General features: G+C 37.9%; 2 protein-coding genes across 4 annotated transcripts in view; both read left to right on the top strand.

Annotated features, from left to right (window-relative positions):
• LOC125233073 (protein singed) overlaps positions 1–16,012 on the top strand; it is a 124,798-nt gene that overhangs the window by 69,415 nt on the left and 39,371 nt on the right. The gene's annotated exons all lie outside the window — the stretch shown is intronic.
• LOC125233074 lies at positions 1,769–15,732 on the top strand. 3 transcript variants are annotated; one of them, XR_007177820.1, is made up of 5 exons: positions 1,806–1,879; positions 1,961–2,410; positions 11,084–11,218; positions 11,377–11,467; positions 15,145–15,732. XR_007177820.1 is itself a non-coding variant. In XM_048138935.1 (2 exons), the coding sequence occupies exons 1-2, from the start codon at positions 2,129–2,131 to the stop codon at positions 15,169–15,171; spliced, it is 309 nt and encodes a 102-aa protein (XP_047994892.1). In that variant the 5' UTR covers positions 1,769–2,128; the 3' UTR covers positions 15,172–15,732. The 3 variants fall into 3 exon arrangements, 1 of the variants encoding a protein (XP_047994892.1); XR_007177819.1 differs by having other exon boundaries at positions 1,778–2,410; XM_048138935.1 differs by lacking the exons at positions 11,084–11,218; positions 11,377–11,467 and having other exon boundaries at positions 1,769–2,410.

Raw genomic sequence — 16,012 nt, 5'->3', positions numbered from 1 at the left:
TCACCATTCTCCAGCTTGGCAGGTAAAATGAAAGAATATCACTTTTAAAATGAATTCATGCGTAGCTCACAATTGTAGGCTTTAAAATGTGTAACTTGTTTTCTAGTATAAACTGCTATCAGTAGGCGAAAACCAAAATAAGAAAGAAAATATTTTAGTGGTCTAACCATCTTAAGATGAAGTTTATTGCGTTGGGTCAGTTAAGTGCAAATATATGTCGCCCGCGGCATTTATAGCTCAATTAAATCTGTCTAGACCGCCTGTAAAACGGCGGTACGGTATCGGAGCTTACTATGACATGTTCTGTCGCAGTAACATGCAATATATATTATGTAATTCATACGTCGGCATAGTTAATATATAGTCATTATTATCTAACGCTTTAGGCTCCGTATAATAAAGAGTACTATCGTTCAACATGGCCACTCCCGCTCCCCGCTGAAAGCGCCGCCCACCCCCTCTCGGTTACCTCATATTTGATCGCCAGTGTCCGAGATGTGCTTATAGGTAATTTATGCTCCGTCAGTGATATGAGACGCGTGAAAATAATGATAAAGCAAAAAATATAAACACTAAAATAAACTAAACACTTAAATTCATCTTTAGATTCTTAAACTAACCTAACTAAAATGTCTCAAGATAAATAACGGAAACGCGAACCGGAAAACGCGGAAAATCTCAGCAGTTTGCCATGCGGTCGGTGTGGACCTGGTAGTGCGTGATAACTAGGCATGCGTGGGTTTTTAATAACTATTCCTTTGCGCATTGACATTTAATTAAAACTGCTGAACAATCAGGGGCTCAATTCGGCATGGCGAATTTGACGTTTCACGTTGACTCTCAAATGATAGTGGATTGGATCACGGGTTGTCGAATACGTGCAGCTGTCATCTGGATTGGTACTAGGTTGGGACTAGAGCTCAGGCAATGTACCGGATAAAATTTTTGTAACATTTATTTTTGATGGAGTATTTTTTAAGTTTTGAGTATTTTAAAAGAACGGACTTCTATCTTTGAAATAAATAACATATGACATTTTTATCACCTCGTATCTCCATTTTCACTGTTACTTGAAGTAAAATGTTTTTTTGCTAATAGACGGTCGTCGTCGTGCCAGCTACACCAAAAAATATTTAAAAAAAATATTGCTTAAAAATATGTTAGTTGATTAATCTCTTTGACTCAAAACTTCGCGATAAGTCCGAGCCTTTCTAACAAAAAGATAAAATATTCACAAATAACACCTATTTGTAGAAATCCTAAGCACGGCAAACGATTAAATTCCCTTTTTTGGGTCAAACTTGTAATACTGGCAATACTTTTGGTACACACTTTTGGTCTGCATTTTGCTAACGTGTCACGACTCTAGTATTGATTCTACTTTGATTTTACTCTTGTGTCAAAGTGACAGAATGAGATTGCAATTCGAATCATCATATCATTACAAAGATATGAATTGCGTAATTTTACACGAATTTAATCTCTCATGGCCTGACAATACGAACCAAGGCATGCGTTCTCCTGAATGGCACAGTATATAGACTTTTTTGTCGATGGGTATGGCCGCCATGTTTGGTTTATGACACTTTGACGGGGATTTTGTCGTACCAAAGAGTAAATTGCAAGTTTTTTTCGGCACAACTTGGTTCCTCTACTCGTCGCAAGATGGCGTTGGCATTATTAAAATAAACAAGAATGACGTGCATTTGCGTCGGTGTAGACCCATCATGAAAACTTAGATATGATAATTTTATATTTAAAAAAAAGCTCACGTGACATAAATTTGACAAATGTCTAAAAGAAATATAGTATCTTCTGTGTAATATCTTCTTCCGTGCACGTGTGATTTATTGTTTAGTCAATTTAAATATCACTCTAAGTAAGAACTGTTAGACAAAACACTCGTAGCATAATTGTATATTTCAATATATCACAGCCATACATTTTTATATTCTTTCAGGTGATTCAGCTTACCCACAGAGGCAAACACTACTGATGGATGCACTGACTTTTGGATGCACCTGTAGGATCTCCAGAAGCTCGTTATACCGCTTTACAAGTTCGAGCCCGCAACTGTATAGAGCGGTGTTTTGGGCGACTAAAAATCAGTTGGTAGTGTTTGTCGTCAATGGAGAAACTGCACTACAAGCCAGCAGCGGCAGCTAAGATCGTTAAAACGTGTTGTGTGCTTGACAATATAGCTAACAAAGCGAATTGTGAACTGCCTCCGCTGAACCGACACGAAGAACAGGAGCAGCAGCAGGAGCAGAGATTAGCGGCGGAGTTTGACGCCCGTCAGCAGAATGCTGATATTTATTTGGCAATGGCTCCTGACAGGTGTTGGCTAAACAAAGAGCTGCAGCTGGGTCGCGCTGCTCGTCAAGCGCTTGTCCGGCAGTTAGCAAATTATGTAAGTAGTTATGGTAGGTCTATTTCAGTTTATAGTTAAGGTGAGCCAAAAAAGCTATATTTTAAGTTCACATCTTAACCATTAGTATAATTATCATTAATTTCATTACAGAACCCATTTTTTCCTAACTTTTGTGTCGTCATGGGAGTGTCGTAAATTAGGTTTCGGGGCTGCTGATTTCAAAATTAATGTTCAATTTGGAATCTGACATTTGACACAAATTCGTCATGGGTATTGCTATATTATATTAGTATAATCAAGAACCATTTAATACTGGACTGACATAGCCCATACAAAAAAGCGTACCCCTAAAAAAAAGCTCAATTTTTGGTTCAAAACTAGATGGCATTGTTTTGCAACCCGGGAGTTGAAAAAAACATAATTTCACCTATATTTTTACTTGTTTTTAGGGTTCCGTAGTCAACTAGGAACCCTTATAGTTTCGCCATGTCTTTCTGTCCGTCCGTCCGTCCGTCCGCGGATAATCTTAGTAACCGTTAGCACTAGAAAGCTGAAAATTGGTACCAATATGTATATCAATCACGCCAGCAAAGTGCAAAAATAAAAATTGGAAAAAAATATTTTATTAGTTTGCCCCCCCCCCCTACATGTAAAGTGGGGTTTGATATTTTTTTTCATTCCAACCCTAACGTGTGATATATTGTTGGGCAGGTATTTAAAAACCGGCCAAGAGCGTGTCGGGCAACGCTCAGTGTAGGGTTCCGTAGTTTTCCGTATTTTTCTCAAAAACTACTGAACCTATCAAGTTCAAAACAATTTTCCTAGAAAGTCTTTATAAAGTTCTACTTTTGTGATTTTTTTCATATTTTTTAAACATATGGTTCAAAAGTTAGAGGGGGGGGACGCACTTTTTTTTCCTTTAGGAGCGATTATTTCCGAAAATATTAGTATTATCATAAAACTATCTTAGTAAACCCTTATTCATTTTTAAATACCTATCCAACAATATATCACACGTTAGGGTTGGAATGAAAAAAAAATCAGCCCCCACTTTACATGTAGGGGGCTACCCTAATAAAACATTTTTTTCCATTTTTTATTTTTGCACTTTGTTGGCGTGATTGATATACATATTGGTACCAAATTTCAGCTTTCTAGTGCTTACAGTTACTGAGATTATCCGCGGACGGACGGACGGACGGACGGACGGACGGACGGACGGACAGACAGACATGGCGAAACTATAAGGGTTCCTAGTTGACTACGGAACCCTAAAAATGAATAAGGGTTTACTAAGATCATTTTTTGATAATGTTAATATTTTCGGAAATAATCGCTCCTAAAGGAAAAAAATGTGCGTCCCCTCTAACTTTTGAACCATAAGTTTAAAAAATATGAAAAAATCACAAAAGTAGAACTTTATAAGGACTTTCTAGGAAAATTATTTTGAACTTGATAGGTTCAGTAGTTTTTGAGAAAAATACGGAAAACTACGGAACCCTACACAGCGTGGCCCGACACGCTCTTGGCCGGTTTTTCCATTTAAATCCTTCCGACATCCGATATCGGATCGGATAAAAACGGACTAAGACAATAGATACTGTATCCCATCAAAAACAAAACTTGTAAAAACACCAAGTCTTCGCAACTCAGTTTGTTCGCGCCCTTTTCATTCATTATCATTCATATCGTCCATCCCGTTCGCTCTTCCTTATGATAGGTTCAACCTCATTTTTATTTGTCGTGTCACCCGCCTTTTTGCCGACCTTCTTAAAAAATATAAGAAAATACGTCAATCTGCTAAACTAAAAGACATTCGATGTCAATGTGAAAAAATATCCGCAACGACGAATAAAGTTATAATTATTTATTAAATAAATAACGATTCGCGAGTGTACACAAGAAAGAGTGAACCAAGTAAATATTTGAAAGGGTGGCCGCCCGCTGAACTGTCGAGAAAACAACAGCAGTAAGTTCGGCACGCATCAATTACCATAATTTTATTTTTCCGTTTTATTTTATTTTATATTACAATAGTTCGTCAGGAACTACGTAATCGCTGGTCCTTCAACACAGTTCTTCTGGCGTAAAAAAGAGTTGAGATCCCTGTAATACCAAGTCGGTTAATTTATTCAGTCCCTAATACTTAAAGGACCTTCTGCCATAAATTATTACGTAGTTTACTAATAGCTATACTTTCGTATTTTGCATTTCTCATGATGCGTCGAATAGCATTCAAATGTATAAGATGAAAACTCGACTCGACGCCGCTCGATTCCGCATATGTGGAAGCCAGGCTTTATGGAAAAAGTAGGTTTTTGTGACAACTACCAATAAGATTTTGCCAGGGAGACTAGAGATAAGGAGGAAAGTCTGTCGAAGTAGAACAGTCGCAAAAATGAACGTGAGAAAGGGTATTTTACATTATACCAAGAACCATTTAATACAGGACCAGCAGAGTCCATACTAAATACCGTACCCCAGCTGGCAGCCGTCAATCTATGTCGCTAGATGTCACTAAGAGTGTCATTTGAATAAAAATGTCGTTATTTAACACGTTCACTGCGGAGCCGGATTTTGTGAACTCGCTCTCAGTGCGTTACAACCCATGAGAGTCCTGTATTGAGCTTTCTCTCTGTGCGGTACAAGTCAATTACAGCTTGTAAGGAGGGTTTCATATTTTACCTAAAATACCTTTACCAGATACACATTTATTAAATTTTATTGAAACAATATTTAGTCTAATAACTAATCTACACAATACTGTCTTCGCCGAAGTTGATGACTGTTCGTTTAGATTTTATAGACGAATTAATTAACAGGTCAAAATTGACTTGTGCCGCACAGCCAGAACGGGCACAGGTAAAAATGTCGATGATTTGGTAGTGATGAGGAAAATAAACGAACTAATATATCGATCCAATTCTTACTTTCTTTACCTTTAATGTAACCAGATTTTTATATACAACCAAAACTTTTAACTTTGCTCTTAACATTATTTAAAAAACGATTTTTAGAAATTTTAGTAAATATTTTGCATCAAGCAATTTGAACTTTTTACAATATATTTTTACGTAATAATATTTAGCAAAATTGTAAGCGTTTTGCGTATAAAAGCGTTATATTGTATTTAACGAATTTCATTTAAAACAATCGAAACACATTTTTTCACCACAAAATAACGTGTGGATTGATAATATGGTAACAACACTAATGCATTTTGCACTTTGCTCCAGTGCTATACAAGGTCGTGCGTAACAGGTCATTAAAGGCCCTGTTCCGCACTGAATAACAAAAGTCTAAGACTGGTGCGAACAGGACATATGTGACCTGTTTATTAATTTATATGCTGTCAAATAGAGTGTAAAATGATAAATATAAACGTATACTTGACTATATAAAAATAATAAAATATAACAATGATATGGGCTTCGCACCAGGGTAAAGTTGCGCATTTCTGTCGCCGCACCAGGGGGAAGTCCAGAACAGGGTCAGAATGACCTGTTTCGCAGTGAACGTGTTAAAAAAAACCGGCCAAGAGCGTGTCGGGCCACGCTCAGTGTAGGGTTCCGTAGTTTTCTGTATTTTTCTCAAAAACTACTGAACCTATCAAGTTCAAAACAATTTTCCTAGAAAGTATTTATAAAGTTCTACTTTTGTCATTTTTTTCATATTTTTTAAACATATGGTTCAAAAGTTATAGGGGGGGGACGCACATTTTTTTCCTTTAGGAGCGATTATTTACGAAAATATTAATATTATCAAAAAGCGATCTTAGTAAACCCTTATTCATTTTTTAATACCTATCCAACAATATATCACACGTTGGGGTTGGAATGAAAAAAAATATCAGCCCCCACTTTACATGTAGGGGGGGTACCCTAATAAAACATTTTTTTCCATTTTTTATTTTTGCACTTTGTTGGCGTGATTGATATACATATTGGTATATTGATTTAAACTAACACGATCTTCACTCATATTATTAAATCCTCCCTATCCTCCTTCTATCCTAGTCCTTTCAACTGAACGTCTTTACTATAGCAGGAAAGTACGTGAAGCGATTGAAATCAGGAAACATCGTAATTTCAATCAAAATGAAGGGCAAGGGATTTCATCTTCGTGGAATCCAGTGATAGTAGGTAAAATATGAAACCCTCCTTACAAGCTGTAATTGACTTGTACCGCACAGAGAGAAAGCTCAATACAGGACTCTCATGGGTTGTAACGCACTGAGAGCGAGTTCACAAAATCCGGCTCCGCAGTGAACGTGTTAAATAACGACATTTTTATTCAAATGACACTCTTAGTGACATCTAGCGACATAGATTGACGGCTGCCAGCTGGGGTACGGTATTTAGTATGGACTCTGCTGGTCCTGTATTAAATGGTTCTTGGTATAATGTAAAATACCCCATAATGGACGGTGATACCATTATGGACAAATCTTTAAAAATAATAATTTGAAATTAGTTCCTAAAAATTGACGGCATTGTACCATAAACAAGAGTAATAGAGCTGCTTAATTTTGACGTTTCATTTAATTCGGTTATTTCTGAAGGATTTGGCGGCTAGATAAAAGTCATCAGTTTACTGAAAAAAATATTAGTAAAAATTCTCATTAAATAAGGTTGCTAAGAGAGTAGAGTTCGTGTATAAATTAATAAAAAAAATAATACTCGGTGTAAACTTGAATGAGTTTTACTTACTGTATTAACCATGAGATAAGGTATAAAACATACTAGTTTGTTACTCCAAAGATATAAAGAAATTGTGTTATTTTGCGAGTGTCCATAACTGGACCCGGAAAACTGCGTACCTCCGTTCCGTGGACAAGGAACAATTTACAAAAACCAAAATTTACAAGAAACAATCCTATGTTAAAATAACCCAAACTAATTTTATTTGGGGTATATAAAATTGTCTCATTGAGTATTAGTTTGCTTTAAATGTAAATTTTTAAACTTATTTCACCGTTCATAATGGGGGATCCATTACTGGAGAACTGCCGTCCATGATTGGAGAAAAAGCACCTTGCTTTAATTTGTTAATTATGAAGAAACCAATAGGAGTATCTATTCTGCAATGCGCTGGAAATGTAAAAGAAAGATAAGACATTCAAGTTTTAACACGTTTAGCGGTAGAATTTTTACATGTTTCAGTGAAATATCGAAAATAGGCAAAATTTCATCTTAAACTGTCCATGATTGGGCCCGTTACCTTATTAGCACGCCTAACGAAGACATTTAACTGTCCGTCGGCGGAAATAATTCGTGTATAGGCGAATTTTGGCATAGTTGTAGGGAATGGTGTTCTAATCCACATACTCAAAGTACTGATGGGTAGGGGAGGAGCTAACGGGTGGAGGGGGGTGTAAAGGTCCCTTTTTTTAGTTTTTCGCGAATAACTCTTAAACTGTGGCACATAGAAAGAAATGTTCTGAAACACAAGTAATCTTCATAAAATTCTCTACAAAAAAGTCTTATACACTTTTTATCTGGGACCAATTGTTCACGAGATATGGAAGGGAAAAGATGGACAATATAGGAATAAACTCATTTGTTTATGAACAATACGTTTATTCTTATAGAGGCGCGGTAGCGTGTCAAGCCAGGTTCAAGTAACAAAAGTAGCAAGCAGCACCGTGTGTAATATTACACGAACCGTTTGGAGCCACATTTGACCCCCTTCTAACTCAAAAACTATATCACATAAACGTGTTATAATGCAACGTAAAAAGAAACCAACGCGCGTAGTAAAAGTATGAGCTATAAGCGCTCCTCAATAAGCCCGGTACTAGCAGCCCGCATTAGTGCGTTTTCACATTATCCGATCCGATATCGGATGTCGGAAGGATTTCAAAGGCAAAAATCCAAGACGGCGCCTTAAATGTACGGGATATCGGTCCTACTTCCGATATCGGATCGGATAATGTGAAAACGCACTTAACCCGCGCGCGCGCGCAGCCCTTTATAAGCCACCGCGCGGCCGGCGCTCGCTCATCCCAGCGTCCTCAAAACGTCGACGTAAGACCGCCCCACAAGGATGGGGCGCGACCAGATATAGCCCTCACAGCGCCCAGCGCGGAAGGGGCTACTCACACCCCAGCAGGGGTGTTGAACGACGTTACAGCAGCGCTCGCTCAGTTTGTCTCGCGCAGCGATCCGATTACATTGTAGCTGACTTGACAAGCAAAGCATCACGACCGCCCAGTTTTGCTTTGATGGGATAAATTCATAAATAAAATTCCTAACTATCTTCCGTCTCTACTTCGATGGGAGCTCCATTAGTGCATGCTCCCGAGCATACACCACAGACACTGGAGTAGGTAATTCCTGCTTTTCGGCAGCCGCATCGCACCCCACACCCAGTCTTGCATCGGAAAAATATAGTTTTGAGAATGGAGTCAGGTGCCACTGGGTCGTTGGTTGTCACTGGCTTTAATATGCCATCGCCTCTTCTAGTTCATACCCATTCAGTAGGTGGTAAATAAATTGGACGTTAAATACAAAAATATTTGTACGCCTTTTTTTTCGGATTCAATAAGTAAAATTTTCCTAAAATAGAAGTAAGTTTAGCACGTGCATTCAATATTCAAGCAGGCGTACAAATATTTTGTATTGAAGAATGAATAAAAATATTTTGTAAATAGGTGTGAGTACCCCTTTCCGCGCTGGGCGCTGTGAGGGCTGTATCTGGTCGCGCCCCATCCTTGTGGGGCGGTCTTACGTCGACGTTTTGAGGACGACTGGGATGAGCGAGCGCTGGCCGCGCGGTGGCTTATAAAGGGCTGCGCGCGCGCGCGGGTTAAGTGCGTTTTCACATTATCCGATCCGATATCGGAAGTAGGACGGATATCCCGTACATTTAAGGCGCCGTCTTGGATTTTTGCCTTTGAAATCCTTCCGACATCCGATATCGGATCGGATAATGTGAAAACGCACTAAAGCGGGCTGCTAGTACCGGGCTTATTGAGGAACGCTTATAGCTCATACTTTTACTACGCGCGTTGGTTTCTTTTTACGTTGCATTATAACACGTTTATGTGATATAGTTTTTGAGTTAGAAGGGGGTCAAATGTGGCTCCAAACGGTTCGTGTAATATTACACACGGTGCTGCTTGCTACTTTTGTTACTTGAACCTGGCTACCGCGTCTCTATAAGAATAAACGTATTGTTCATAAACAAATGAGTTTATTCCTTTATTGTCCATCTTTTCCCTTCCGTATCTCATGAACGATTGGTCCCAGATAAAAAGTGTATAAGACTTTTTTGTAGAGAATTTTATGAAGATTACTTGTGTTTCAGAACATTTTTTGCTATGTGCCACAGTTTAAGAGTTATTCGCGAAAAACTAAAAAAAGGGACCTTTACACTCCCCTCCACCCGTTAGCTCCTCCCCTACCCATCAGTACTTTGAGTATGTGGATTAGAACACCATTCCCTACAACTATGCCAAAATTTGCCTATACACGAATTATTTCCCGCGAGATAGGCTTCATTGAGTGTGCTATATAGTCGTTGGATAAGTTCGGTTCGGTACAAAACTTTTTTCTCTACACTTAAATAGGTTTGTAAAAAAGTTTTCGAATAAAAGTGACGTTATTCTAAAACAAATTTAAAAAAACCGGTCAAGTGCGAGTCGGAATCGCCCACCGAGGGTTCCGTACAAACTTTCAAACTCCCCAGTTAACATAATCTCACGTTTTCACATACCTCTAACGACTTGACTAGAAGACAAAAGTATAGGTACTAATGAGCATTATTGTGTATAGCGCCATCTCTCGGTGAATTCGCTAACTAATTTGCGCGACCATATTAGTATGTTGGTTTTTCAGGGATTATTCTTTATAATGTTAACCGATTTAAACAATTTTTACTTTATTGGAAAGAATTTGATTTACGTAACATCTCGTATTAATTTGAAGTACTATATACATCCGCAAAGGTGGGTAAATTAAAAGTAAAAATCTGAAAAGTTTTTTGTGAATTAAAAAAAAGGTTTTCAAGATACAAACACGATTATATTTTTCCTGTAATATTTAGCATAAAACAAATGTTTCCTAAAATTTTCTTAATTTTTCGTTGGTAAACTTCGGAGATAAGGGGGGGGAACGGTATTTTTTTTTACATTTTCCTTCAAAATTCTTTTTTTTCCACAACAAAAATTTTTTAAAAAATAGTTTATTTACGTTCAATTTGAGCTTTTTCTAACGATACCCCACTTGACCTAGTAACTTGAAATTTACAGTTTGCCCCCCTTTCATTTTGGCCATGTTCTACAATTAAAATTAATAAATTAAAAAAAATTATATGTTCTATTTGTAGAGGTTCACAATGTTCACAACTATTCCAAATTTCAAGTTGATAGCATTAGTAGTTCTCGAGATATTTAGGAATGTGACAGACGGACAGACAGACGGACAGAGTCGCACCATAAGGGTTCCTGTTGTACCTTTTTGGTACGGAACCCTAAAAATGATATTGCGCTACCTCTTTCTTAGTTTGCCCCTTCTATTCGGGCCCCGTAACGTCTAGGGTTCTGTTGCCTACGTATTGACTTATTGAGGTGGCGTTCTTTTGTGACATGTCGAAACCTGCGCTGTTCTGATGTTGGAATCCATGAAGAGTTGAGGGATTTTTTAGCAACTCAAGCATTTTCTCTTGTAAATTAACACTAATTAACTTGTAAATTTATTTTTTATGTTACAGTGATTCTTCATCGGACCAAGGCCGATTTGTCCAGGACCAATTTTCGGATCTCCTGGGCTTCCTGGAACAAGGACTAGTGATTGTTTCGAGGAGCTGTCATGGTGTTGGCTCTTGATATTTTATCGTGAAACGCAGGTATCCTTTCAATTGCTAGTTTTTCAATTCCACATTCGACGTTCAAATACAACTTTGCCCCCTTGTATAACAAATAACTATTACTGCCAAGTGCCAAGCCCTTTGCACACGCCAATGGTTGGAAACTTCTGATTTATTCGTGATCATTATTATTGCAGATTTAATGATGAAGGCGCGTCGGAACCCAAACGTCAAGAATCGCCGACGTTCACAGAAGCAGCTACAATGAGCGGAGAATCTGAGAGCCAGGTAATAAGTTTAACAAAATTGAAAATATCTGTATATCTACAATGCCAACAATAGAGGAAAAACGACTTAACCCTTTAATGCACAGCGATGTATATATGCATCATCTATTTTTGACTGTAATGACAGCATGTCAAAATACAAATTTGAATTAATCTTTGTCAAGGTCATGCATTTAAGGGTTAAATTTATAAAAATAAAAGCTTGAATTCATAAAAAAATACTAAACTGATTAGTTGAAAAGAGTTATGTCCCTTTTTTAACAGACTTTTTTTATCGAAAATAAAGGAGGTTATATAATTATTAGGGTTCATGTTTTTCTTTAACTTTACCGTCGCTCCAAATCTCAAGGAAGGGGTTCTCAATTCGTCTGTATTTTTTTTGGTTTTAGGGTTCCGTACCAAAAAGGTACAAAAGGAACCTTTATGGTCCCACTCTGTCCGTATGTCTGTCTGTCTGTCATATTTCTAAATATCTCGAGAACTAGGTAATTTTGCTATCGATTTGAAATTTGGAACAGGTATGAACATTTTTAACTTCTAATGGCAAACTGTAAATCATGTCAAGCTACTACGTCAAGTGGGGTATCGTATGAAAAAGCTCAAATTGTACATATCAAAACTATTTTTAACCGCCGCCTCAAATCTGTCAAGGAAGGAAGGTTCTAGGGATGGTCAGAGGGCGCTGCGAGTCCTTGTATAGATTACTCATATGAGAGATAATTTCGACCTCAGCATCTGTGACCTGGGTGGCCGAGCGGAAATAGGCATCTGCCGCGATTGCAGGGTACGTTGGTTCGATTCCAGCCTCAGGCACTGGAGGCCTTGGTCACTTTTTCTTTCATATGTGTAATTTATTTCGGTTTTAAAAACTAATCAGATTTAAAATTCAATTTAACCACCCTTGCGGATTTTATCGAACAGATCGAACTACAAATGAATACGAGATTATATGTAAAAAAAATCTCTTCTAAATTAAGATTAAACTATGCAAATGAGTTAACATTAAGAAATAATTATCCCTGAAAAACTAACATACTAAACAGGTCGCGCAAATTAGTTAGCGAATTCACCGATACCTATAGGTAATTATAGTCAAATCTTTAAAGTTATAGGTACATATATGAGATACATGAGATTATTTTAACTTTTGTAAGTTTGTACGGATACTACTCAGTGGGCCAGTCCGACTCGCACTTGACCGGTTTCTTTATGTTGTCGATTTCTCCGTTGTTACAGGACCGATTTCATTTTTTTTTTGATTGAATGTATATATGTATACAGATTTGAGATTAGTCCTATTTTTATCAAAACCCAGTTCTGATGATGGGATCCTGGAGAAATCAAGGCAACTCCTCGAATCTTGAAGGCATACATGTGGTGATTTTTGTGTTTTTATAAGAACAGCATGCATATACGTACGGAACAGTGACATTTGGTGCAGTGGAACTGCTGATGATGGTCAGAACGGAACTCCTCAAGTCTGAAAGGCACACTCATAGTGACTTTGGTATTTTTATAAGAACAGCATGCATTTATGTTCATAACAGTGGAACTCAGTGCAATGGAACTGATGATGATGGAAATGGATCAGAATGGAACTCCTCAAATCTGCACGGCACACTTACAATGAATTTGGTATTTATATGAGAATAGCTTTAATTTAAGTACATTCATAACAGTGACATTTGGTGCAGTGGAACTGCTGATGATGGTCATAAAGGAACTCCTCAAATCTGGACGACACACTTATAGTGACTTAATTTAGTATTATTATAAGAACAGTATGCATTTACGTTCAGAACAGTGGTCGCGTTAGAGCTCGCGCGGGTTCGAACCCAGGATCGCACTAATGAGGTTTTTGGAATTTATGTGCGAAATGTCATTTGATATTTGCCAGTAGCTTTTCGCTGAAGGACAGCATCGTGAGGAAACCGGGTAATCCTAATAAAGCCCTAATTACCCATCGGGTTGGAAGGTCAGATGGAAGTCGCTTTCGTTAAACTAGTGCCTACGCCAAATCTTGGGATTGATTGTCAAAGCAGACCCCAGGCTCCCAAAGACCATAACTTTAATTTATTCAGGTATACATACATATATTGGTTTTTGTGTTATTATAAGAACAGCATGCGTTTACGTACGGTCGACTACAAAGAGATGTATACACTTTTTCAGCTTCTTGCATCGTAATAAGGTGAGAAATGGATACATCTCTTTGTAGTCGACCGTACCGAACAGTGACATTTAGTGCAGTGGAACTGCTGATGATGATCAGAACGGAACTACTCAAATTTGAACGAGACACTTATTATGACTTTGGTTTTAGGATTCCGTACCTCAAAAAGGAAAAACGGAACCCTCATAGGATCACTCGTGCGCCTGTCTGTCCGTCTGTCACAGCCTATTTTCTCCAAAATTACTTGAGTTTGGGGTTGGTGCAGTGGAACTGCTTATGATGATCAGAACGAAACTTCTCAAAGACGACACAAAAGGATCTTTGTTTGCTAAGCATATTGAGTTTTTAACTCAAATTTTGTCAAACTCGATTTCTTATAGGTAGTCGGATATTGGATTCATGACGAATTGAGGGAACTCCTTAAACCTTAACGGTAGGTATACGTTATTGATGTATTCATTTGTATTTCCATCAAATAACCAGACATTGAAAGCAGTTTTAAAAAATACACATTTCTACACAACATGGAACTTGACTGTACTTAAAATAAATTATTTAATACCATGCACGAAATAAAGCATCAGATAAATATAAGGAAAACATGGATAGAAGTTATTTTTAAATACAAATTCTATTTAATTCGTCAGGTAGAAATATATAAAGTAAATGAGTTGAACGTGACGTCACTCAATTCGATTTCATATTAGCAAAACGTTAAAATTCGTTTTGACAGTTCTTAAAGGGAAGCTGATTTGACTAGGAGGCAAGTAGCCTATTCAACATTCGTAAGTACCTTTCACCAGAACTCCAAAAGCGGCGGTTTTTTAGGGTTCCGTACCAAAAAGGTACAAAAGGAACCTTTATGGTGCCGTTCCGTCCATCTTGTGTGTCCGTCCGTCTGTCACATAACTTAATATCTCGAGAACTACTTATATTACGGCTTTTTAACCGGAGCTACAGTCCGGTCTGGGAGAAAGCGAAAGCGCAACTTGGCATGTATTAAGTGCAAAATAGCTATAGAGTGCGATGAAAAAACATTTTCCCCCTCACTAGCTCGGAAACACGTGTTTTGTCCTTTAATCTACCAGCGGGTAAAAACGCATTTTATCCACTAGTGGGTAAAGTAATTTGACCTTGAATAAAGTCAAATTAACTGCTTTAAAATTGATAAATGTAGGTGAATCTATTAATAAAGATGATTTACCACCTGTGGAACTACTGGAAGCAGTGATAAACGCATTTTTTGCGTTGTAGTTTCCTCGCTATAGTGAGGGGAAAAGTTTTGTGTTACACTCGGGTGCAAATGTATTTTACTTCTCGTGTTTTAAAACACGCAAGTTTAGAGTTCTATTCTCGAACCACTCACTTCGCTCGTGGTTCAACTATAGAATCCTTTCACTTGCTCATTTTTCAATTCCACACTCGGCGTTAAAATACAACTTTGCCCCCTAGCATAACAAATAACTGTTAATTAATGTTCATTGACTATATCACCATTATTACAGGAATGCGGAGCACCTTGCTACTACTAAAATGGAGAACCCGGACCTGTTAGCGACATGGAACTGACCAGGACCGTCGTGGGCTCCTCATGTGCCACCCCCGGATACCTTTTCTGATTGTGGTGTTTACAGTACAGTAGTGTACATATTCATGAAAAAAAATTGTAGGTACTTTTTTTACATTTTTAAAAAACGCACTCTGCATGGTTTTGGAGTTTCGACTTCGTGCTAGATAAAAACCCCCAGGCAAGAGCAAACAATTTTTTTTCCTAGCCTATATTTGTGACCCACTGCAAAGGCCTCTCTTTTCTTCCGCCACCCATCACGTTTTGCCGCCTGCTTCGGCTAGCCGCAGCAAAATACGTCGAGGTCATCTCGCCTCGTTTTTTTTTGGTCTACCTCTGTCCCGACTAGTCGGGTGGTGTCCAGTTAGCAAACTATACACCCTGTTTCTATTTTAAATTATATGTGTTGTATTCTTTTCTTGTACAATAAAGTGTTTACTTACTTACTTTTTTGAATTCCGTTAACTTTAAGGGAAGGTTCTTTAGATTAAATACGATTAATTTCTCAAAAAAGCTAGCGTCTTGGCTGTTACGTTTACCGAGTTTGAAAAAATAATAGTTATTTGTTTTACAAGGGGGCAAAGTAGTTGTTTAACTGGACGTGCCAATATTGATACCTGAGCGAGGGAAAGATTTCAATATTGAACCGCGAGCGTAGCGAGTGGTTCAAAAAGTGGAATCTTGAGCGTTGCGAGGGTATCGAGGCACGAAGGTAAAAGGAACTTTGCCACCGACTATATATATAGAGCAGCGAAGTGGTCCAATGATAGCAACCTTCCCCTAATAACTCTTTCATTAGATTTTTA

This window comes from Leguminivora glycinivorella, chromosome 14 (assembly GCF_023078275.1).
Source record: "Leguminivora glycinivorella isolate SPB_JAAS2020 chromosome 14, LegGlyc_1.1, whole genome shotgun sequence".
Lineage (NCBI taxonomy): Eukaryota > Metazoa > Arthropoda > Insecta > Lepidoptera > Tortricidae > Leguminivora > Leguminivora glycinivorella.
The sequence above is the reverse complement of the archived record's forward strand: the minus strand, read 5'-3'. Positions and strand labels throughout refer to the sequence as shown.